The sequence below is a fragment of the Giraffa tippelskirchi genome, chromosome 8 (genome assembly GCF_054371585.1).
Source record: "Giraffa tippelskirchi isolate mGirTip1 chromosome 8, T2T-mGirTip1v1.2.pri, whole genome shotgun sequence".
In the NCBI taxonomy this organism is placed as follows: domain Eukaryota; kingdom Metazoa; phylum Chordata; class Mammalia; order Artiodactyla; family Giraffidae; genus Giraffa; species Giraffa tippelskirchi.
In genome coordinates, this window is record NC_137282.1 from 149,789,499 (window position 1) to 149,813,982 (window position 24,484).

General features: G+C 40.9%; 1 protein-coding gene across 38 annotated transcripts in view; it reads right to left on the minus strand.

Moving 5' to 3' along the window:
- CDKAL1 (CDKAL1 threonylcarbamoyladenosine tRNA methylthiotransferase) overlaps nucleotides 1-24,484 on the minus strand; it is a 918,695-nt gene that overhangs the window by 275,980 nt on the left and 618,231 nt on the right. For 17 of the 38 annotated variants that reach the window (XR_014061599.1, XM_081518048.1, XM_081518038.1 and 14 more), the window contains one exon: nucleotides 18,238-18,817. The exons of the other annotated variants lie outside the window; for them this stretch is intronic. Coding sequence is in view for 16 of the 17 variants with exons in the window: in XM_081518048.1 (XP_081374174.1) it covers nucleotides 18,626-18,817 (192 nt within the window). In the remaining variant the exon portion in view is untranslated. Of the gene's footprint in view, nucleotides 1-18,237; nucleotides 18,818-24,484 lie in introns of those variants that run through there. 38 annotated transcript variants of the gene reach the window in all.

Below are 24,484 nucleotides of genomic sequence, written 5' to 3' on the forward strand. Positions count from 1 at the left end.
CCATCACTTAATAGAACTTAGCACATAATAGATACCATTAAGTGTCTGGAGGAAAGGAAGGAAGGATGTATATGTCAGGAGGGAAGAAGGAACCCTTCCTTAGAGGGCCGGAACTAATGAACAGTTTGTAAACAATTTCCCATGCTGGCCTCTGGTGGGGGGTCGGGGAGGTTGGTTTAAGGCAGTTTTGTTGTTATTCAGAGCCCATATAAAAGGGTTTAATCATTTTAAGAGGACATTTTAAAAGTTAGGTCTTCATAAAACAGTATTTTTTCACTACAAAGCTCAATCCCTCTCTACTTCTAGGTTTCTTCCTTGAGTTTATCAAGTATCCCTACGTATTTCCTTAAAGGAAACATGCCCATCTTCAACTTGTCTTTGCATCATATTATTCACGGGTCCTGTCTCAATGCTATATGGATTAAACTATTTCCAAATTTTGAGAACTCTAAATACTATGAATTATGTTCAGTGAGACAACTCCTATAAAGTGCCCTACTTTATGTCTGGCAAAATGAAAGAAGCACATACTGGCTTCTTTCCCCTTTCTTTTTTAACTAGTGACAAGAATTGAGACTTACAGAGATACTCTTCTAGACCTGCTGTGTGTTACTGAAAACTCTTTGAAAAATTATCAAAAGCATTTTTTGAAAATAAATAGTAAGTTAAAAAATGTTTCCAATTTTCCAATATTTTCGTATTTCTCCTCCTTATTATCTCTTAATCTTTCCTGACAGTAAGATGACTGGTTATAACTGCACAAGTCATAGCATAGGGAGAAAGAAAGTGGTTGGCAGCTATGAGGATGACAGTCTTGGAATATGAATGAATGACAGTGAGCCAAGAGCCAAGGGTTCATTCTCCTGGTGCTTTCCTCACATGAATGGGCAGTGGACTTTTGACCTTTTTTCCCCTTAATTAATATTCTGTGGCTCATGACATCAGACACGTGCTGGTATTGAAACCTCTTAGGAAAAAGAACTAATAATGAATAGAAAAAGTAGATTCATTATTTTGTAAATGTCAGGAATAGCGATTGCAGGAGGCTACAAAGACCCAAGAACCTCAGACACTTTTAGAAAGTAGGTGGGAGAATTCGTCTTAAATAAAGGACCTCACAGGCAATTCTCTTCTCAAAAATCCATAGTTGGACAGTAATATAATAGCAAATGCTAATGTAAGTATTCTTTATAAAATACAAAGGCTGGTGTTTAAGAAAACTTACTTTAGAGAATACGGTTAATTTTAAGAGCTTATCGAAATAAATCTTCTGCTCAGAGAAGTGAATCACAATTTAAAGCAAATGCCATCAGTAATTTGAAAGTTATCCCCAAAGCTATTTAAAAGCTTTCTGTCAGTTCAAACCCTGCATTCATACACAGAAAATGAATTATAAGACTGTTTGTTAAACAAAATTATTTGACCAAGCAATTTTAGATGGGGCAATGATTTAACAAATTAAGAAAGGAACAATAGTTGCTAGGCAATTAACACTATAGTTTTATAACAATAAATGTAGTTTTAAGATATTCCAAATAATGTTATACCGGTACACATTACAATATCAATATTTACAGTATTAAGACATGCACACAAGGATATTAAATTCCCCAAATCCACTAAGCATTTATCCTTGCTAGTCATAAACACTCAGAATAGAACATTGAATATATTCCAATGTATAAAATAAGGCATTTGTTGCCCACAACAATTGACATTATCTATTTATTTATTGCTTGCCATTTATTAACATGGAATGAGAGAGAAAATTAGTTTATAAGGTTGGCCAGATGTTGCTTTAGCACTCTTTCCAGTGCTTTCTGACCTACTACCCATGGTCAGGACAAATACAAACATGACAAATACAGAAAAAAATATTATAAAAATAGATAAAATATACAGTATCTGGGATATACTGAGACACCCCATCAGCTATCCCAGACCTCCCCTAGACACCTTACAGCTGAGGAAATTCACATTTTTTCAGGCCCAGGTGGGGACCTGAGTTTAGTCCTTTTGTTGGATAATGAAGTTGTGGGTAACTTAAGATGTCACTGAATCAGCACAGTGAATGTTGGGTGGTCATTTCTAGTTTATCTAGAGTAGCATTAGAGTAGCAACATTCTTACTTCTACCGGGTTAGTTAGTTGGGTAACTGAAATGTATGGTTAAAGTGTGGAATAAAAAGTGATTTTAAAATATACACATGTCCATTCATACCATAAAGGTGATGCTTCTACCTTGTAGCTAGGGACCACTGCACCCAAATTGCCTGAGAAGCTTGCTTAAGATGCAGATTTCTGGTTTGTAATCGACACCTCCTTGGTCAGACTCTGGGGAGCAGAGGCGAATATCAAGGGAGGGGCACAAGAGCCAAGAATCTGCATTAAAAATAAAGCATCTCAGGTGATCCCTACTGTTGGTTTTAAAGTCTGAGAGAAGCTTTAACATAAGAACTGACTACTGTAGGAATTGACTACTATATAAGAATTGACTATTGTAAGAATTGACTATATCACTATTATAAACAAAATGTTTACCGTAACAGAGAACATCAACAATACCGTGAGGAAGAAACTGGTTCATTCAAAACGAGAACCTTCTGTAAGACACCTGTGCGCTGCAGCTTAGTTGCTCAGTTGTGTCCTACTCTTTGCAACCCCTTGGGCTATAGCCGGCCAGGCTCCTCTGTCCATGGGATTTTTCAGGTAAGAATACTGGAGTGGGTTGCCATTTCTTCCTCCAGGGGATCCTCCCTACCCAGGGATCAAATTCGCATCTCCTGTATCTCCTGCATTGCAGGCAGATTCTTTACCTGCTGAGCCATCAGGGAAACCCTGACCTGGTTTCTTTCACAAATCAATGACATAGATAAAAGGGAAAAAGACTTGGGAATTCCCTGGTTGTCCAGTGGTTAAGACTTGGCCCTTTAACTGCCATGGGCCCTGGTTGGACTCCTGTTGGGCCACTAAGATCTCACAGCCTCAAGGTGCAGCCAAAAAAAAAAAAAAAAGGTAAGATGCTAAAACCAACTTACAGGCTTCACATATAAACCAATGAAATACAATGGGTCTTGTTTGGATCCTGATCCAAACAAATCAAAGGCAACACAGTATTTTAAGACTATTGGGGAAATGTAAATATAGACTATTAATTGGTTGTTATGGAAGAATTAATGTTAATTTGGTTATGGTGGTAATGTAACAAGATTCTGCTCTTTATTTTTAGTAGTATACTTCACTTTTGATTGGGGAATGGAGGGATTACATGATACATGAAACCAAAATGAGATAGTCTGTGGGGAGAAATAATGAAACAGCTGTAGCAGAAGGTTGACGGCTATTGCAGATAACTCGTATCTACACGGGACTTGTTGTACTTTAAATTTCTAGATATGTTAGGAAATTTTTAAAGCAAATTGTTAAGAGGATCTAAGGAAATGGGAATGCATACTCCAACAGAATGAGTTGCCAGAAGCGGATTTGTAAGAAAACCGTTTGACAGTTCCTCAAAAAGTCAAACATAGAATTACAATATGACCCAGCAATTTCACTCCTAAGTATATACCCCCAAAGAATTGAAAATAGGAACTAAAATACATGTACACACATATTCATAACAACACCAGTCAAAATAGCCAAAAGATGGAAACAGCCCAAACAACTACCAGCCGGTGAGTGGACAAACAAAATGGTATATGCATACCACTGAATGTTATGTAACCATCAAAATTATGAAGTTCTGATACATGTTCCAACATGGATTGAAAATATTATGTGAAGTGACATAAGTCAGACACAAAAGGACAATTATTATATGATGCCACTTGAATGAGTTATGGACAATGGGCATAATTCATAGAGACAAAAAATAAAACAGAGGCTACAAGGGGAGGAGTGACAGGAAAATGAAGTTACTGCTCACTCCACGCAGAGCTTGTCTCTGGTGATGAAAACGTTTTGGAAATACAGTTGACTCTCAAACAACATGGGTTTGAATTGTGCAGGTCTACTTAAATGAGAAAATTGTTTTCAACCGTAAATACTATAATTTTAATACTACAGGATTTGTGGTTGGTTGAACTGAGGATATGGAGAAAAATTACAGATACAGAGCAACCTCGGGCACTGGCAGCCAATTCTAAGTCGTGTGTGGATTTTTGCGTTGAGGGTTGATAGCCCTAACCCCAAGTCGGTGAAGGGGTTCAACTGAACACAGAAGCGGAGGTTGTACAGCATTGCAAATATACTACATGTCACTGATATGTTCCTTTTAAGGTAATTTTATGTTATTTGAATTTCACTGCAATTTAAAAACAAAAGGTGGAAGTCAGCCCCCCAAAAGCTGAGAAACAGGTGTCCTACCTCTGTACTCATGGAAAGCACTGGCTCCAGACACGGCCTGATGCTAAGTGATCATTCTACATAAAAGATGAATCCAAGGATTACTTTCCATCTATTACTTAATCTTAGCAATTTCCTTGTCTTTGTATGCCTTCTTTCAGGACAGTTTAATATTTTTTCCCTCTAAAATGCAATTTTTATTCAATGTCATAAATATTTCCATTCCTTTGCATAATTATTTCCCCTCGGTTCCTTTGAGATCACATTGTGATCAACACGACTGAGAACGGACAGGTGAGGTTTTCCAAGGGGTCGGCCTTTGTTGGTTACCTGGGCTATGTGAGCTATCGGAGCATCCTGAGGCGTGATCACAGGAGCTAAGTAGAAACGGTGCAGTAGAAATTTAAATTTCTCATCCTCTGACTCCTTTGTCCCAGGAATACTGATGTGGCCAGTCTGAGGCTAGCCATGGACTTTCACCTATAGATGACATTTTCATTAAATACAGTTTTTAAAATGTAGCTGAAACAGGTCTTAATATCATTCCCAGAAGGGACATGGGTTTGGTGTGGAAATTTTAGAAAAACACTTTCAGAAGATAAAGATTAACTTGGAAAATAAGATGATAAAAATCACATGATTTGGTAGTTGTACAGAAAAGACCTGCTTCATAATTTTTCCTTTGAAAAACTGATCAGATCAAAACAAACCAAGTGTATAACTGGATAACGTGAAAACAGTGAACAAAAAGTGTCCCTGCTCGGGCCTGTGTTGCTGAGTGGGGCACTCAGGAAGGAGGGAATGAAATCAGGGTGTGGGAGATACATCTCCTAGCTCTGTTCCACCAAGGCCCCTGACCACTGAGAAATTCCAGAGCAGAATGGGTGTTACTGGGTTACTGCCAACTCTCATTGGCAGGTCTGCATGTTTTTTCATCAGAAAGAAAATGAGTTTTACCCACGTGCTTTCATGTAAACTGACATCAGGGTCTGGGGAGTAGGGTGAAAGAAAGACTCAGAGGGATGGACCCCCTTCTCTGCTAGATGGTTGTCTGTTTTCAAATGCAAGGAGGAGGCTACAGGAAATGGAACAACAGGCTCAGGAAAATTGATCAGATCCACAAACACCTGCAGGGGTGAGGAGCTGATGGGGAAGGAGGACCGAGACATAGGTTCAAGGAAGATGCTCAGACTGGGGCAAGAATGCCCTGGATGCTTCTCTATCATTTCTCTTGTCTCCTCTTTTCCATTTTACTTTTTTTAACCAATTAGTGTAAGCCCCAAATCCAGAGACTTCTTCAAGCAGTGCTAAGTAGAACTTAACACTTTTTATTTTTCATTGTTTTAAACGGTAACTGTTATGGATGGCAAGTGACATTTGTAATAAATGTTTTCTTTTAAAACAGATAAACTTAAGTTTCCAAAGTGATTGACTGAAAGCAAACTATTTAGTAAGCAACTATGTCAATGGTACTTGGCTGTGACAGAAGTCCTGAGGTTTGGGAAACTTCCTAACTGAACAAAGCCTTTATGTTTGGTCATAAAAGCTAATATCTAATCAGCATCTACTATGGATAGGCCACTGTGTAGAGCACTTTTCACATTCAATTCATCACAAGTCGCTCAGTAGTGTCTGACTCATTGCGACCCCATGGACTGCAGCACGCCAGGCTTACCTGTCTTTCACTATCTCCTGGACCTTGCTCAAATTCATGTCCACTGAATTGGTGATGCCATCCAACCATCTCATCCTCTGTTGCCCCCTTCTCCCACCCTCAATCTTTCCCAGTATTAGGGTCTTTTCCAATGAGTCGGCTCTTCGCATCAGGTGGCCAAGGATTGGACCTTCAGCTTCAGCAACAGCCCTTCCAATAAATATTCAGGGTTGATTTTCTTTAGGACTGACTGGTTTGATCTCCTTGTTGTCCAAGGGACTCTTGAGAGTCTTCTCCAGCACTGTAATTCAAAAGTTGGGAAAGTAATGTCTCTGCTTTTCATTACACTGTCTAGGTTTGTCATAGCTTTCCTTCCAAGGACCAAGTGTCTTTTAATTTCAAGGCTGCAGTCACCGTCCACAGTGATTCTGGAGCCCAAGAAAATAAAATCTGTCACTGTTTCCACTTTTTCCCTTTCTATTTGCCATGAAGTGATGGGACCAGATGCCAAGATCTTAGTGTTTTGAATGTTGAGTTTTAAACCAGCTTTTTCACTTTCCTCTTTCACTGTCATCAAGAGGCTCTTTAGTTTCTCTTCACTTTCTGCCATCAGAATGGTATTATCTGCATATCTGAGGTTGTTGGTATTTCTTCTAGCAATCTTGGTTCCAGCTTGTGATTCATCCAGCCCAGCACTTCTCATGATGTTCTCTGCATTTCCCCTTCATGGATCACAGCCTTGCTGTGGTGAAGGAGCTTGCCTAACTCAATGAAGCTATGAGCCATGCCAGGCAGGGCTACCCAAGGTGGATAGGTCATAGTGGAGAGTTCTGACAAAACATGGTCCACTGGAGGAGGGAATGGGAAACCACTGTAGCATTCTTGCTATGGGAACCCCATCAATGGTATGAAAAGGCAAAGACACTGGTGTTATGAGCCCTATTTGACAGAAGAGGAAGTTGAGCCTTGAAGTTAAATTTTGTTGTGAAAGGTAACACAATAAGAGTAGAAGCCAGGACTAGAACTCAGGTCTAATGCCCCAATCACTGAGCTTTCTGTTAAAACACACTACTCCTGCTCCTCCCTTGCAGGGCTGGGGCTGAAGAGAACAAGGAAGGCCTTTCAGAGAACTGCAGTAAAGGCCGTGTACTTCTGTGTCCTCTCCCAGGTTAGGGCTCAGAAGTTGTCCGTGTTCTCATTTGGTTTATACAATAGCCAGGGCCCCTTTCTTTCTTCTTCTTCTTTTTTTTTTTTTGGGGGGGGGGTGCTGTATCACACAGCATGTGGGATTTTAGTTCCCCAAAGAGAAGAAGAGATTGAACCCACACTCCCAGTGGCGGAAGCCGAGTCTTATTTGCCAGACCACCAGGGAAGTCCCCTATTTCCATTAATTTTCTTCCTAGTCTGAACACTTCTTCCCCTCCCAAGCCCTCTTTCTGCTCCATCATTATGAAAACACCCATCTTCCGCAATCTAGTGCTATAATAAGTTATGCTGGAAAGAGGCAGTGCCCGCTGACCTCAGAGTGGATTACAACATATCAAAGAGTCCGAGTTTTAAAGTCAGACCTCTGTTTCCATGAGGAGGAACTCTTTTTTTGCGCTCATACCCCAGCAAGAGATTAGCAGCCTGAAATCACTTTGACAGTGTCAGTTGCTCTATTGCAGACCACAGGGAATTTTAATTCCAGCCTGTGAAATTGTAATTGCTTCTCAAGGAGAAGTGAGGAATCCTGGGTAATGGCCACAGCCGAGCTCAGTGTCAGAGTTGCCAGTTGCTGCCACATCAGATATTACTTGCTGTTATTCAAAAATCACTCCAGCTTTCCATATGGGAAGTTGGACCAGGGAGTGAAAGTAAATTAACAGAAACTGTCAGCTGTTCAGAACAGCATGGACAGCAGTGTGACAGAGGGGACTGACCTCCCATCAAAAAAGGTAACTTTTCCTCTTTTTTGGGGTGTTAAGATAAAGAGTTTTGCAAACAAATTTCATTACTTAAGTTATGCAGCTAAGTGATATCATTATTAAGCAAAAAATTATCTGGTCTTTGGTATGATAAGATTAAAGCTGCTAATGTCTAGTCACTTCTTCCAGAAAGGAGTTGGGGGGGTGGGGAGGGAAGGGCAAAGTGGCCCAAAAGAGTAATTAAAATAATGAAGATAGCAAGTCCATGTCAGGTTGATGTTTGCAATGGATTAAAATTACCTGCTATCAAAGTTAAACTGTCTGAGAAATTGCTTCCTGCCTATGTTTGGAATAAAGGGAATTTAGAACTACCACATCTGATTACAAAACACTGAGAGATAGAGAAAATTATCAGCAAAGGAAAAGACTTGTCACCTGCCACCTTCTGAAGATACGGGAGGTTCTGACGAGTACTAAGTGGTTCCAAAATTAATTTTTTTCCTACAGAGGGTCAGAAAGAAAAGAGAAGGGGCTAAATAAAATTGCTTAGTTAAATAGCTACAATCTGTGGCTTCTTTTGTTCTAGATGGCAGAAACAATTCATATACGGACTTTACTTTTCCTCATTTGATCATTTTTAGGGTAAATTTTAGGCATGATATTTCACTCGTCCGATTACAGGAAACTTGCCCTTAGAAGGTCCATCAGCTGGGATACCTTCTGGTAAAGGTCCTACTGCCCTAGTCTCCTCTCTACTGACCCTTACCTTCAGTCTCCCCCAAACTCTACTCCGACCTCTCTGCCTGGCTAAATCCCCTCATTGTTTAGCAACCTGGTTTATACTCTGCTTGCCCCATGATCTCATGACATCTGCCCCTGCCCTCTTCATGGTACTTAGTATTTTTCTTTTAATTTTAATTTTTTGGCCATGCAGCATGTGGGATCTTAATTCCTCAACCAGGGATCAAACCTGTGTCCCCTGCACTGGAAGCATAGGTCTTCACCACTGGACTGCCAGGGAAGTCCCTTAGCATTCTTTAGAAAGTCTTTGAGGACCTCCCCAGTCCATGTTAGATGTCCCTCCCATGCTCTGATGATTCCCTATATTTTCTACCTTGAGTGGCTGGATTGCAATTGCCCCCCAGCTTCCCAAAGGTAGGGATAGCATCTGTCTTGTTCACTTTTTGCAATTCCAGTGCCAAGCACAGTGCTTGGTACCTAGCACCAAACAATTGCCAAGTTGTCTTTCTCCTTCAGAAAGTCTTCAACCTGCATCCAGAAGGGATTCTGATTCTCCCAGTGCCCTCAAGTTAACGTGAGTACCTCCTATGTTCATGGTCTCGTGCATCTGTGGGTGCCCTGCCCACCCTCTAGCTTGAGAGCAGTAAACTGGTTGAGAACAGGCTGTAGTACCAGATTGCCTGGGCTGTAATCTTGGCTCTTCCATTTACCTGCTAATGACCTTGGGCAAGTAACATCTCTGTGCCTCAGTTTCCTCATCTAGAGTAATTGCTTAGAGTGACTATGAGGATCAAATAACCTAATGTATTCAAAGTGCTGGGGAAATTGCCTGACTCTATGTAAATGGTAGCTACGATGATGATTTTGTTCTTTACTTTTACTGCTATATGCATCAGAGGTATTCTGGCTAAGCTTCCATTTGCCTTGATTTGTGTGCCAATCCAACCAATCCTTAAGCATCATTTCTGAAACCAAAATTGGTACGGAGTATATAAACTCGAGTTTGAGGAATATACATTTTATGACTCAAGTTTCTTCTTACAACTCAGCTTTTTATAAGCCCACTCCTGTGGAGAGATAAAAGTCAATCCTGGTCGGTTGAGCACAGGGCCTCCCACTGCCTTCTCTGGGGTTGGGACTAAGAACTGAGGGGATGGAGATGGGTGCAGGGGACACCTCTGGCCCCAGCTGGCATCAGGTTGCATAGCATTCTCTTAGCCATGAGGGGGCACCTCAAGAGACACATTGTCTGGACACAGGTAAGTCCCAAAGCATCTCAACACCAAAGAGAATACTTGGAATTCCTGTTCAGAAATGCTCCAGATTAGAGGGATGGATCTTAGACAAGTCACCAAACTCCTCCTAAGCCCAGTTTTGCCATCTATAAGGTCAGGGGGTCCAACTCTATGGTTCCCATGAGCCCCTCTTGCTCTTATTCCAGGCTGACCTGCAGGGTTCACCACCCCTGCTTTTCCTGCAAGCCCACATTATGTGTGAAGCAGAAAGATGCGCAGCAATCCCAGCCTTTTATCAAGTGATGAGAAAGAACAGTCTTTCTGCGCAACTTATTCAAATTTCCAATACGACCAGCAGAAAGTTTAAACTCCCTGACACGTCGCAAAGAAACAGATGCTGTTTGGGACTGATTACCAGAAGGCAGCCACTGGTGACCTTCCAGGGGTTTACACTTGTGACTTCAGTGTTGGGCTGCTACGAGTTTTGCTTCAAATATTAATTGGAGCTACTGCAGCTCCTCAGATAGGCAGCTTGACTCTGCCACACAGCGTGAGGGAAAGCTGGTGTTAAATTCCCCCCCCCAACCCCCACTCTCCTTTCCATTCATGTGTCCAAAGGCATTAAAAATATTCTTCAACCTGAAATACGACATTTTTAGTTGGTGAATGTTCTTGTAGTTGGTATAATTCTGACTGCCCAAGGCAAGCTGGTTTGATGAGATTGATTTTTTTTAGACTGGGATCCAACCAACTTGTGCTTTTTGTCAGACTGCTTTGGAACTTTCAACCTCTCTAACCTCAAAAATCTTGGAGGATGTTGTGTTAAAAGGGGAAAAAGAGAAGATGGATCTTAATTGGAGGCTTGAGAATCTTATCCTGCCTGAATAGGGTTAGAGATCTTACATGTGAAAGAAATGTATAAGAAGAAAACCTACTGGAAAATCAGAGACCAAAAAAGACATAAAAACAGGAAAGGTGAAAAACGGTCAAGGGCAACAGCTAGAGGAGACCTTTTCAATGACACAAAACTCAACCCATCCTGAATGCCTCTTCATATAATACATTTAAAACTGAATTTCAAAAGCTCCTTTACATTCTCTCGAGGGGACCCAGACTCTACAAGCTCCATCTCCTGGTTTATTTTCTGTTTAACTTCCAATTTTATTATCGGATATGGAACCAAATAGGACACGGCATTAACCATTCTCCATTGATTCCCAGGTGAGAGAAAGTGCTACAGTCGTGTTCCCTTCCTCAGGCCCAAAATATGGAGTTGAGACCAAATTGTAGCCTAGTTTTTCATTGTTCTGTAGACATGACAAGTGTTAACACTTCCATGGGCCAATAATCAGAAATCTGGAGTTTTTCTGTGGAGTTTGGAGTGGAGGGTAGTGGACCATGAAGGTTCTGTGGCAGCAGAAACCCTTTCCTTGTATCTCAAATGACACTAGGTAAGGCTGCAGAAATCATACTGATGGGAACCTCAAAAAACAGAGAAACAAAAAACCCAGAAGCATCTGCTGTCTAAGGTCACAGCCTGAGATAGTTATCCCAGGTGGCTTTTTGGTTAAGAATTCTCATCCATGTGTTGAGAACAAAGCATGTGAATTCTTAACTGAACAGGTGTATTAAGAGAATTTGAGATACAGGAGATCAAGACCAGAAAGCTGGAGTCAGTGATTGGCATCTTTGTAGATAAGCAGAGTAAGTAGCAGGTGCTGGAGGAGCAGAGGGTTGCTAGGTCCCCAGAAGCTCCTCGGCGTAGGAGTGCCAAAGCAAAGATTAAGGATCAAACACGCTCAACTACGAAGACAGGAGCTGGACTCTTACTGAGGCACTCTCTTAATTGAAATACTGATGGGATCCACACAACCAGCTCGAGTTACGAGTTACGTGTTACAGCAACAACTGTAAAACAAACAAAGCCCCGTATCAGCAATACCAGTGTCAGGAATAGCAATGATAAGAACTATCACCCACTGGCTAAGTGAGGCTTAGCAAATGGTTCTCTTGAAAATGGACAAATTTGAAGCTTGGCAGCAGATAAAAAACTTAAAACTGAGGACAGAGATTTAACTCTCCCTAAGTCTTGCTTTGTGGTCCCTGAAAAGTGATGTACGTTTTCAAAAGTGGCAGAATAGGGTGAGGTAAGGGGAGCCCATTGGCCTGATCATCAACAGGAGAACAGGCCACCTTCCAGACTGCTAATCTTTCCAATCAGGAATCTCTTCAGAGCTTAGAAGCCCATTTAGAATCCTACAGTGGCTCTTCTTTGACTATCAAATAGCCTAAATTCTTTAGAATGGGATAAAAACTTTTTACCATCTGAGCTTATTTTTAATTTCCAGGCACTTCTCTTACATATCTTTCACTCTAGTCACACTGTTTCTCAAACTCACCATACATACATTTGTAGACTACAATGCCATTTTATTTTGGTAAAATATGTATAACATACTGTTGATCATCATAACCATTCACAAATGTAGAGTATATAAACTCATAGAGACAGAAAGTAGAAAAAAGGCTACCCTCCACTTCTGCAAAAAAAAAAAAAAAAAAAAAAGGCTGTTTCAAATGCCAGTGTATTGAATCTGTAGCTTACTTTAGGTAGTACTGACATTTAAACAATGGTAAGTCTTACTATCCATCAACAGTGGATATTCTTCCATTTATTTTGATATGTAAAGATGTCTTTCAGCAATGTTTGGTAGTTTTCGGCACACAAATTTTTACCTCCTCTGTGAGATTTATTCCTCAGTATTTAGTTCTTTTAAATGCTGTCAAAAATGGAATTGCTTTCTGAATTTCTCTTCAGATTGTTCACTGCTGTTGTGCAGAAACAACTGATTTTTGTGTGTTGATCTTGTCATCTACAATTTGGCTTTATTTGTTTATTAGCTCCAGTAGATTTCTTGTGGATTCTTCGAAATTCTCTACACATAGGATCATCATGTCACCAGCAGATACAGTTTTCCTCTTTCTTTTCTTCCTTTTTCTTCGCTTACAGTTCTGACTAGGATTACTAGCACAGTGTTGAACAGCAGCTGTGACAGTGGGCATTCTTGTCTTGTTCCTTATCTTAGGGGAAAACTTTTGGTCTTTCACCACTACATGGATATTTCATAAATATCATGTTGAGGAATTTCCCCCATATTCTTAGTTTTCTAAGAAGTTTTTGTCATGAAGGGGTGTTGGATTTTGTCAAATGTCTTTGCTGGATCAGGGGAGATGATCACATGCTCCCACCCCACGTTTTTTTTTTTTTTTTTTAATTAATGTGATGTTACATTGATTAACATTACATTGATTGGTTTTATATTGAACTTGTATTCTTGGAATAAGTCCCACTTGGTCATGGTAAACAATCGTTTCGATATGTCATTGAAGTTAATTTGCTCATACTTTGCTGAGTATTTTGGCCTCTATATTCATAGGGGGATTTTAATCTGCAATTTTCTTGTAGTGTCTATCTGGCTCTAATATCAGGATAATTCTGGCCTCATAGAATGAGTTAGGAAGTGTTCCTTCCTCTTCCATTTTTTTGGGTAAGAGATTAAGAAGAATTGATGTCAATTATCTTTAGACGTTTGGTAGATTTCGCTTGTGAAACCATGTGAAAAGCTCCTGGACTTTTCCTCGTTTATGCTAGTCAGGGATAAAGCTCTAGTGCTTAAAGAAAACAATTCCTCTTGCAAGGTATTTTCTTAAGAGAGCCGAGGCCCACAAAAGGATTTTCCCAGGGACCCTTACCAATACACTTAGTTCAGTCTTTTGCTTCACTGTTTAAATTACTTCCGGTTATTTCAAAATAAATTACACCTGCAAGAGTGAAAAATATACAAACTCCTACTGCAAGGGCAAAGATTCACAAGATACCATGAGGAACTACTTTCAGGATTGAGTGTCATAAGAGTAATTCCAAAGTGACATTTTGAGGGAGATAGCAATTTAAAAGTAAGCTGCAGTGTGTAATTAGATTCATTACTTCATTACTTCTGTATACATTATGTGAATGGTATGCTTCAGGTCACAAAGGCTGGGTCCAAGTATATTAAGTCATAAGCACACAACTTGCTTTATTATCTATTTTAAAATCTTTAGGTCTATTTAAAAAACACATGTGTTATATTGCTCTTTATGGAAATTGGGAGTTAAAAATCAAAGGTAAAAGCCTGTCCTCAGAATTGGACAGTCTGGGATAACTCTATTGTTACTATGATCAATTAGGCATTTTAAAAGCAGATTAGATAAACTGGAGAATTAAACTTCCTAGTTCTTCAGGCTTTTCTGAACTCCCAGCTTTCCCTTACCTTGATCTAAGATTTTTGGGGTTTTTTTCCCTCCACAATTTTTCTAGGCACTTGCCTCATCAGTACTTATAAGTGTATTCAGATGCCCATAAATTAAGAAGACCATAAGAAACCAAAAGAAACTTTGCTTCAACTGCTACAGCTGGGATATTTTGGCTATAGAGCTCTAGGAAACAGTACTGGTATGAAATAATTGACAGAAAACTAATGAAGAATAATAGTGTCTGCATTTCCTTTTATCCCCAAGGTAGGGTGGAGGAGGGCATGACTTCTAGACCTCTCTATTAATCTCTTTGCTCTTTTCATCTTTGGCCATGGAAAAATCTGCTTCTTGATCTTAGATTGGCCACCCAAATCTGTGCAGCATTCATTAATTTGATCTCCTCAAATACAGCTGCAACCCATTTTCTTTGAATTTTTCTTCCTCTGCTGCATTTGTTAAAATTAGACTGTAAGTCCCTTGAGGCAGGGATCTTTTTATTCCACATATAATTCTTTTGGGTGGCCATGTGTTAATATCAAAATTTAAAACACCTATCCTTATTTATAAAATCGATTTTCATGTTTAAACTGTAAAAGAATCATGAAAGGGGAAGAAATGATGTGTACCAAGGACACACTACTTGATAAATGTGATCTCATTTCATCTTTCAATGACCCTGCAATGGAGTTGTGTTCCTATTTGACAGATGAGGCTCAGAAAGAAGAAGCGGTCTGGCTGCAAATGTAAACCAAACTTTGGTTGATGTCAAAATCTCATGCTCTTTCCCTATACTGTCTTCCTCAGATTTGTACTGGAAACAACTGAGATCTTAATCCAGCTGATCTGGGTCCTTAACTCCTTCACGGTTCCTTAACTCAAATTCCACAGTTTCAACACTGGAGAAACCAAGCTCAATGGTAAAGCAAGTGTAAGTTTATTAAACATGTGCTATTGATGACTTAACTTTTAACAGCACTCTGAGAAGTGATTAGGACACCAGATTAAATATAAATTTGGCATGGATGCTCTAGATTAGGCTGCATCATAGAACAGAGGTGCCCAAGCTCTCTTGATTCAAGATACTCCTAGGCCAAAAGAAACAGCTACCCATTCTCTTTCATTAAGTAGGTAGGGACTAACAACTTAATAAGTACTTCCATCTTAATATATTACAAAAAGTGTTTGAAAAAATATACGTGTAGATTGAAATAAAGATATCTTTATTTCATTCTAAAATGATAATTATCTGCATTTATTGGGCACTGCACAACGTCTCAAAGTTTGAAATAAAATCACATTCATTTCTTGTTAAAGATTGATTTTTCACTTCATACCTGCTTTTTCTTACAGCAACCACCTAAAACCTAGTCTTAGAAAGATATTTTTGTTGTTGTTCTTTAGTTGCTAAGTCATGTCCGATTCTTTGCGACCTCATGTACTCTAGCCCACCAGGCTCCTCTGTCCATGGGATTTTCCCAGGCAAGAATACTGGAGCAGGCTGTCATTTTCTTCTCCAGGGAATATTCCTGACCCAGGGATAAAATCAGCATCTCTTGCTAGGTAGGTGGATTCTTTACTGTTGAGCCACCTGGGGAGCCCATGGTAACATCAAAAAATGTGCATCCTCATGTTGAAAGTGTAAACTATTTTGAGCTATTATTCCACATGGATTCTGACAGATTGCTCTGTTTCCTTCAAAAATTTAAAATATCCCATAGATCTCCTCTGAGTTCACTACAGCACCTTGGGAGGCCTAGGGTAAGGCGAGCCTTAAGAAAATCATTTACCTCCCTTTTCTTCCTTTTCTCCCTTTCTCCCTTCCTACATTTTTTTCCTATGCTTATTTTATAATGCTAAAGCCTCTTGAAGCTTCATTTGTAACTCTAATTCTTTCTCCATGACATATTATATTTTACACTGAAATATGCAACCTGGAGTGAAGTCAATGGAAAAGCCTATGTTTTGACTGAAGGACATACGGAAATCTGATGTTTAGACACATTTTCCCAGCAACAAAGCAAAGTTTTCACCAAAGAATTTTTACATTATCATATTGACAGTCTCACACTTGGTGCATCAGGCAAGACAGAAAGAAAAAGAGAGAGGGAGAGGGAGGGATGAAGGAAGAGAAAATAAACTTGCATGATACATCTTTTAAAAGTGCATCAAGTACCATGCACATTCTTGGAGCAGGACAATACAGAGGGCAAGGCTGGGCTCCCACAGACCCCAGGCATCCACAGGGTCAATCCTAGATACACATCTACTGGTTCAGGTCAAGTTCACATGGAAGATGGAGTCAAGGGAGTAGGAAGAGTATACAGCCCAGGAGCATATAGGCTTTGGAGTAAAGATGAGTTCAAGTTCTGCCTCTACAACTTAGTGGTTCTGTGTCCCTTAGGTTACTTAAACTTGTGGGCTTTAGTTGGTTTTTTTTTTTCCCCTCAGCAAAATGAGAATAACAATACTTATCTCAGGGCTGTGTTTTCAGGAGGAATGCTTGTAAAGTCCACATCATTCCGTCTGATGCTTTTAAAGGGTAGATGGTTAATGATTATCAGTATTATCATTATGATCAAAACAGGGCTAGTCATGATGAGAGACAACAGAGATGAGATTGGCTGAAGAAAGTCAAAGGTGCAGAAACAGTGGGGAGAATGGCAGGGTACACGTCAACAAGTGGACACATACAGAACTCTCAATGACTGCTGATGGGAATGGAAATTGGTACAACCCTTGCAAAACACCATTTGGTGGTGTGCACAAATGCAACGCCGCTTCTTGATGTAAGTTCACACAAACGCATGTGGACCCAAACATACGTTCATAGCATCATTATTCCAACCGGCAAAAAATCAGAAACAACTCAAAAGTAGGAAGGATAATTACAATGGGGTATATTTATACAATGGAATTGTATTCGGCAAGGAAAGTGAATGAACGACTGCCACACACAACCAACTGGATGTGTCTCACGTGCAATGCTGAGCAAAAGGCAGACGCACAAAACAGCACACACCATGTGATTCCATTTATATGAAATTCACGAACATGCAGACCAATCTATGATGTTAGAAATAAGGACTGTAAGCTTTTGGGGGACAGAGCCAGTGACTGGGAAGGTACACGGGCAGCCTGCTGTCTCCAGTGTCAGAGGTGAAGTTTTCTTCTGTCTTATATAGTGTGACTCTAGGCTTTTGGTGGTATTTCCACGTCTGGGAGGTTTTCACTAAATCAGTACTATGCTGGAGCCCACTGTTTATTAATAAAGAAACGATTGCACGTATCTCAGAAAGGAAGCACCCAGCAGGCTACCTCCCATACTCTGCTAACACTTCTTTCTCTTGCTGATGGAACAGGATGATCATAAGTGGCTGAGACTGCAGTGCTCCCAGAGGGGCAGGAGCCGATCCTTGCATTTCAAATGTGATCTCTTCTTAGAACCACACACCAGGTTTGGGAAGTATGTACTGTAGTCTTTGATTTTTTTTTTTTTTTTAAACTCAGTGACTGATGACATAGTTTGAATTTAGATTCCTTAAAGACACAAAAGAGGCTGAAACATTTTGGGATAAAACCACAAGCTGAAGAGGGTGGAGATTTAAAGTGAAAACTGTCCTGTACCACGGCGTGACTGATGTTCGTGTGACTGTACAATCCAAATAAATTATTTAAATTCTGATAGTCATGAGACTTGTTCATTACACTAACTGCTTTTATTGTGACAGAAATCACTTCATTTAGTGAATGCCAACGACATCAGGTAGAAATAAACAGTTGAGGTAACTGATCAAAAAAAAAAAATAATGCCGGTAAAGAGGCAGAACTTGTTTTAGACAAATTCAGTTTTTGAAAGTTTGTGGGTTATTAAAGAAGGGGGTGATTCCTCATATTTTTCAAAATGTTGCCACGATCCTTTAATTGGCAGGCTCTTCCTGTGCATTCCGAAAGGACTGAAGTTCCAAACACAGGTTTCCATATAAACTTTTCAGTAACACATCTGCTGTGGAAAACAAAAGCTTTGCAATATTGGGGCCCCAAACAATGCATAAAGACAAAGATAAGATTTTAAAATGTTTATTGAAAATGGAAAATTCTTCCTGCATGAGGAAGAGGTGACCAGACCCACCATACAAACAGGTTCTGACTTGAAGACTGGTGATTTAAAGAAAATGCAACCACTTGCATTTTTTTTGCTAAAAATAAACCCAAAGGCGCTTAATTGAAAAGATATGCTGTGGCAGCTGTTATTAGATTTTAGGTCAAATAACCAATGGGTCCAACTCAATGTGAGACAGGGAAGCCTCATTAAAGAGTGTGGCTGAAGAGCCGTTAGTGAGGCCAGTATAAATCGTTGCCCTTTAAGAACTGATGTGGTTGCTCTCCTTTTCTTTGAAGACTTGAATTAGAAATTTATTCTTCTTCACAGATGCTTCAGCTGGTTGTGTTTTAATTATAGACCTTGACCAAAAGCGCAAAAAGAAGAGCGAACAGAGCCAGGCCCACAGACATCTTCAGTGCAAAGTCCCGGTGTAGTCTTTGCAATTGTAGCACCATTCGGGAACTGGCCGAGTCTTGTTGAGTTGCAGCTGAGGTGTGGGATACTGAATTCAGGTGGTTCCCAAGCCTATTTCTGAGTTCCTATGGAGAGAGAAACATAGAGGAAAGCAAAAGATTTTAAAGACAAAAAAGAAAAAAGCACTGACATTATATCAATTCAGCAAAAGATTCCTAGAAGGAACTAATTTTTTTATTGAGATATAATTGACATATAACATTGTATTAGTTTCAGGTGTACAACTTAAGGATTCAATATTTGTATACACTTGTGAAATGAGCACCACAGTAGGTTTTGTTACAGCACAGTTACAAAATTCTTCCCTAGTAAGGAGAGCTTTTAAAGATCTATTCTCTAGAACTTCCAAATATACAATGCAGAATTGTTAACTATAGTCACCATGCTGTACTTACATCCCCGGGATGTATCTCTAACTGTCAGTTTGTATCTTTTGACTCTCTTCACCTGTCTCCCACCTGCCATGAGCCTGTCTCTGACAACCACTGATTGGTTCTCTGCATCTATACAACCAGTTTTGTTATTTTAGATTCCATGTCTTTCTCTGACGCATTTCACTTAGTATAATGCCCTCAAGTTTCATTCATGCTGTTGTGAATGCCAAGACTTCCTTCTTTTTTATACCTGCATAATATTCCATTGCATACATATGCCACATCTTCCTTGTCCATTCATCCATTGATGGACATTTGGGTTGCTTCCATGCCCATGTCTTGGCTACTGTAAAAAACGCTGCAATGAACATGGGAATGCAGGTATCTTTCTGAGTTAGTGTTTTTGTTTCCTTAGGGCTAATACTCCAAAGTAGAATTGCTGGATCAAACCACAGTCCTATTTTTAATTTGTTGAGGAAACTCCATACTGCTTTCCAGAGTGGCTACACCAATTTACATTTCCACCAACAGTTCACGAGGGTTCCTCTTTCTCCATATGCTCACCAGCATTTGTTAGTTCTAATCCCTTTTGATAATAACCATTCTAACAGGTATGATGTGATAGCTCATTGTGCTTTTAATCTGCATTTCCCTGATGATTAGTGCTGATGAGCACTATTTTAACGCACCTGCTGGCCATCTGTATGTCTTCTTTGATAAACTGTCTACAGTATTCAGATCCTCTGCCCATTTTAAAAATCACCTCTCTTTTTTGGTATTGAGCTACATGAGTTCTTTATATGTTTGAGGTATCAACCCCCGCCATCAGATATCAAATACACAGTCTGCAAATATTTTCTCCCATTCGGTTGGTTGCCTTTTCTTTTTGTTGATGGCCTCCTTTGCAGTGTGGAAGTGTTCTAGTTTGATGTAAGAAGCAGCTATCCCTTACTCCTTCACCACAGACGCATTCAAACACCCACCACAGGTCAGGTGGGCCAAGGCAGGTATAAGGGATGGTTCCTTTCCTTTAAGGGTCAGACCAAGTTCATAAATTTCCAGGTTATACTCAAACTATATGGGAGAGACAAAGAGTGTTTATGGAGAATCAAGGCAGAGTTCCTGAAGGACAGAACTGATGCAGAGTCGCATCACAAAGGAACTTAACTTTCAGGGATATGACTGCATCTACTCAGGAAAAGAATAATGACAAAGGAAACACCACAGGAAGTAATTTTATTCAGCAAACATACTGGTTGTAGGAGGGCTGCTCCTGACCCCGAGGGGGGCACCTGAAGAGGTCTGGGTGGCCAGAGGGATCCATACCACACGCAGCCCTTCCATTGACCTGGGTGCCATATAACCCTCTGGGTAACCCTCTGGGTGACCCTTTGGGTACCAGACATGGAAAGACTGGGAAACCCAGCTCGGCGGGGGGCACGAGGAGCCAGGAGATGTGACAGTGAGAATTCTGAGGCGGTGTCTGTTCCCTGAGGCACCTTTGCAGGAGTGGGAGGATGGGGGGCCCCTGGCCACTCTCAGGGTGGTTCTAGGGTTTCAAAGTGTAGTTCTGATTCCGTGATATAAGATTTCCACCTGATGCACAGAATCAGTGCCTCCCCTGCTGAAACCTGAATAACATTTTGAGAGATGGAGGTGGGGTTGGGGGAAGGAGAATACTGGGTGGAAAGAATGAAGCAGGGATGCAGAGGAGGCAGCAACCCAGGGGCACGACTGCAGAAGAACAAGAAACCCACGGAAGCACCAAAGGTCTCTGAACAGCCACTTCCCTTCGCTTATTCTTTCTTTCCACGCTTTCAAACAACCCGCTGGTGACAGCTTCGGCCTCTGCGAGGAACAGCAGCCCCACCGTGCACAGCAGAAGTGCTGCCACTGTGCTTCACAGCGGTGACTCTGGCAGGAAAGTCGGGTGGAGTGAGGGGAGGGCAGAGAATGCGGGTAGGGAATCTGGGGCACGCTGTGGCGAGAGATGGGGTGGGGGGGGACAAGGACCTGTTAGGATGATGGCTGGAGGCAGGGAAAGAGGGAACGACAGACTTCTCACGTAGAGTCAACAGTACTTGAGTTCAGATGAGCGGGTAATGGAGGGGCGAAGAACAGGAAAGGGGAAATGAGAAGAACTTTCACAACCCAATTGCTACCAGCAAAGATTTCCATGTGAAAGATATGGAAGAATTTTCTTGCTTTGACCGCAGGAGACTAATCGGAAAATTAATACAGCTTTTGACCACAAGGATACATCTTTCAATTCCAATGGCACTCACGCCATCATTTCCTTCCGGACTCCTTGGGGACCTGGGCTGACCCCCTGCTGTCCCTGTGCCGGGGGCCCAGACAAGGAGCTCACAGCGGGTCAGATGGACCCTAGGAATCACTCACTTGTAAGACAGGCATTCTGCGTGGTATTTTGGAGCCGGGAATATGATAACAAGCTTTCGTTCTGATTGGTTAAAAATAACCCTAAGGTCTCGAGGACAGCGCTCATATGGATAATGGCAGCCTTGGGAAAGAATGTGAACTTCTACAGCTGAAATGACAGAAGCTCTGCAAGTTTCTCAAAAGCAGGGAGGTCGCCTAATTCATCTCTGGGCTCTTGGAACCTCCACAGCTGCAAACACAGAGCAGGTACTCAGCAAGTGTTCAGAAATGAATGGATGGATGGATGGATATGAGGATGTATTGCAGATGAGATCTAGCTGGTCAAAAATAGGCTCAGCCATGTCTCTAGTGATCAATGGGCACAACTGTACATGAGCCATGAGTTGTTGCCTCTAGCAATGGTTTAACATCACTTTCTAAGCTTAGCTTTACACGACCAGAACTAAGAGGCTCATTAATTTCTCCTAGGCCTGTGTCCTTTGACCTTTTTAAGTCACAGATGGCTTTGAGAAGTCAGTGAGGACTACAGACTGGTCCCCCAGAAAAATGTGGAGGCGTCTGTGCACATACACACACAGCCAGGCTCACACCTGGCAGATAACTTCAGGAGGTTCACAGATCCAGGTACCATGGGGCCTGATGCTTTCTCTCAAAAAAAATCAATTCAAAATTAGGTACAGGCCCTTGGAGCAGGCCCCTCAAAGTGTGAGGTCCTGAGTCTTAAGCTCTACTAGCTTCAGGGAAGATCTACCCCAACCCTCAGCTCTGAATGCTGGACCTTGGTTCTGTGCCTGCAATTCCAGAAGCTGCCACTTGGATCATTGGTGTTGGACCAGGGGTCAGGCTGCCCGGGGGCAGAACTAGGTGAGTCTCCAAGCTTTAATCATTTGTGTATGCTTAGTCACTCGGTTGTGCCCAACTCTTTGTGACCCCCTGGACTGTAGCCCACCAGGCTCCTCTGTCCATGGGATTCTCCAGGCAGGAATACTGGAGTGGGTTGCCATTTCCTTCTCCAGGGGATCTTCCACATCCAAGGATCAAATCCACGTCTCTTATATTTCCTGTGTTGGCAGACGGATTCTTTACCACTGAGCCACCTGTTTGGTTGGTTTCATGAAGATCCGCTGGAGAAGGGATAGGCTACCCACTCCGGTATTCTCGGGCTTCCTTTGTGGCTCAGCTGGTAAAGAACCCATCTGTAATGTGGGAGACCTGGGTTGGGAAATCCCCTGGAGAAGGGAATGGCTACCCACTCCAGTATTCTGGACCCTGGAGAATTCCACGGACTGTATAGTCCATGGGGTCACAAAGAGTTGGACACGACTGAGCGACTTTCACTTTGTAACATCTGCTTCACAAAGCTACAAGAATAGGTAAAGTACTTGTGTTCCGAGTCTGAAAAAAAAAACCCCTTTGTTAACAAGGGTTTCATAAAAATTTTTCCTCTGCTCCTTCCAACTCATTTGCCATAAAATTTTGCTCAAAATATAAACGGTCCCTATTAAACTACTATTGTAGATTATCTGGGGCTGGGTTTGCCTTAGTCATTCTTCCTCAGGCACTGATTTTTTTTCCTCTCCCACGCAAACATTTAACACATTTGAACATAACTGACCCATCTGGTGCCAGCACTCGCCTGTCCTGGAGGGACAGGCTGCATCACAGGAGTGTATGGAAGTGCAGTGGGGTCTCTCCACGGCCACAAGAAGCCCCCTGACCTGCCACTCTCCCGGAGATCAAGGTGAGCTTGACAACAGAGCAGCAGAGAGAAAATGCAGCCTGTCTTTACCACGCTGTGCTTCTGTTATTATCTCTGCTCAGTAGTATCTGACCCTTCACGAGCCCATGGACTGTAGCCCGTCATGCTTCTCTGTCCATGGGATTCTCCAGGCAAGAATACTGGAGTGGGTTGCCACTCCCTTCTCCAGGGGATCTTCCCAACCCAGGGATTGAACCCAGGTCTCCCACATTGCAGGCGGATTCTTTACCATCTGAGCCTTCAGGTCTTCACTCTCTACCAAATCATGATCTTGATTAAAAGAGTCTGATGATATGTTTTTAAATATGATTGAAAAAAAGTTTCTCAGATGACAGAGTAATTGGTAGCCAACTAGCTTTGTCCATTTCAATTGTCAACTACCACTGGGATACTGAAGGAAAAGTAACTTGGAAATAAAGGAAATACAAGGACTTTCTCATAAAGTCCAAGTTCTTTTAACATGCAAACACACAACTATTGCAGTTTCCATAGTCAGAAGCAGCATTCACCGACAGAAAATAATGTATATAGTATTTACTTGCTATAATGAAAAAAAGTGCTTGTAGGTGAAGTGATGATAAATAACCAGTAGCAAGATAAAGTTTAAACATACACGTGTGCCTAGAATAATGCACATAACTGACTTTAGAGAAGAAAAACTTGACATAGTCAATAGTTCTGGAAAGTAAACAGAAGGCTTGAACCTTCCATAAACCTCTTAAACATTTTCAGAGTTATTAACTTTTGAAATTCAAGACACACGTGTATCTCTCAAGCTATAATACAACAAATACAAGAAATTTTATTATTTACTAAAACCAAACATCAATGCTGATTTATAACTCTTCGGAAGTCCAATTCCATTTAGAAGTGCCTATACAAAACCGACAGAAACAAAGCAGGATATGACCTTTGCTCAGTCAAAAAGAGTTATGTATTTATCTAGTCATAGTCCATTAAGGACATACTGAGAAAGTGTTGACTTTAATTAACATGATCTTTCCTCCTTGTATATCTCACAGTTTCATTGATTAATTTCTAAACATACTTACATCCAAATTCTTAAACATATTCTATGAATTTTCAAAGGTGTAGCTTATCAAATCCTATTAAAGTAATAAATCTATTAGAATAGAACCATGAATATACACTAAAAAAAAAAAAAATTCCTAGAAACCAAAACAATTTTGATGTTCAGA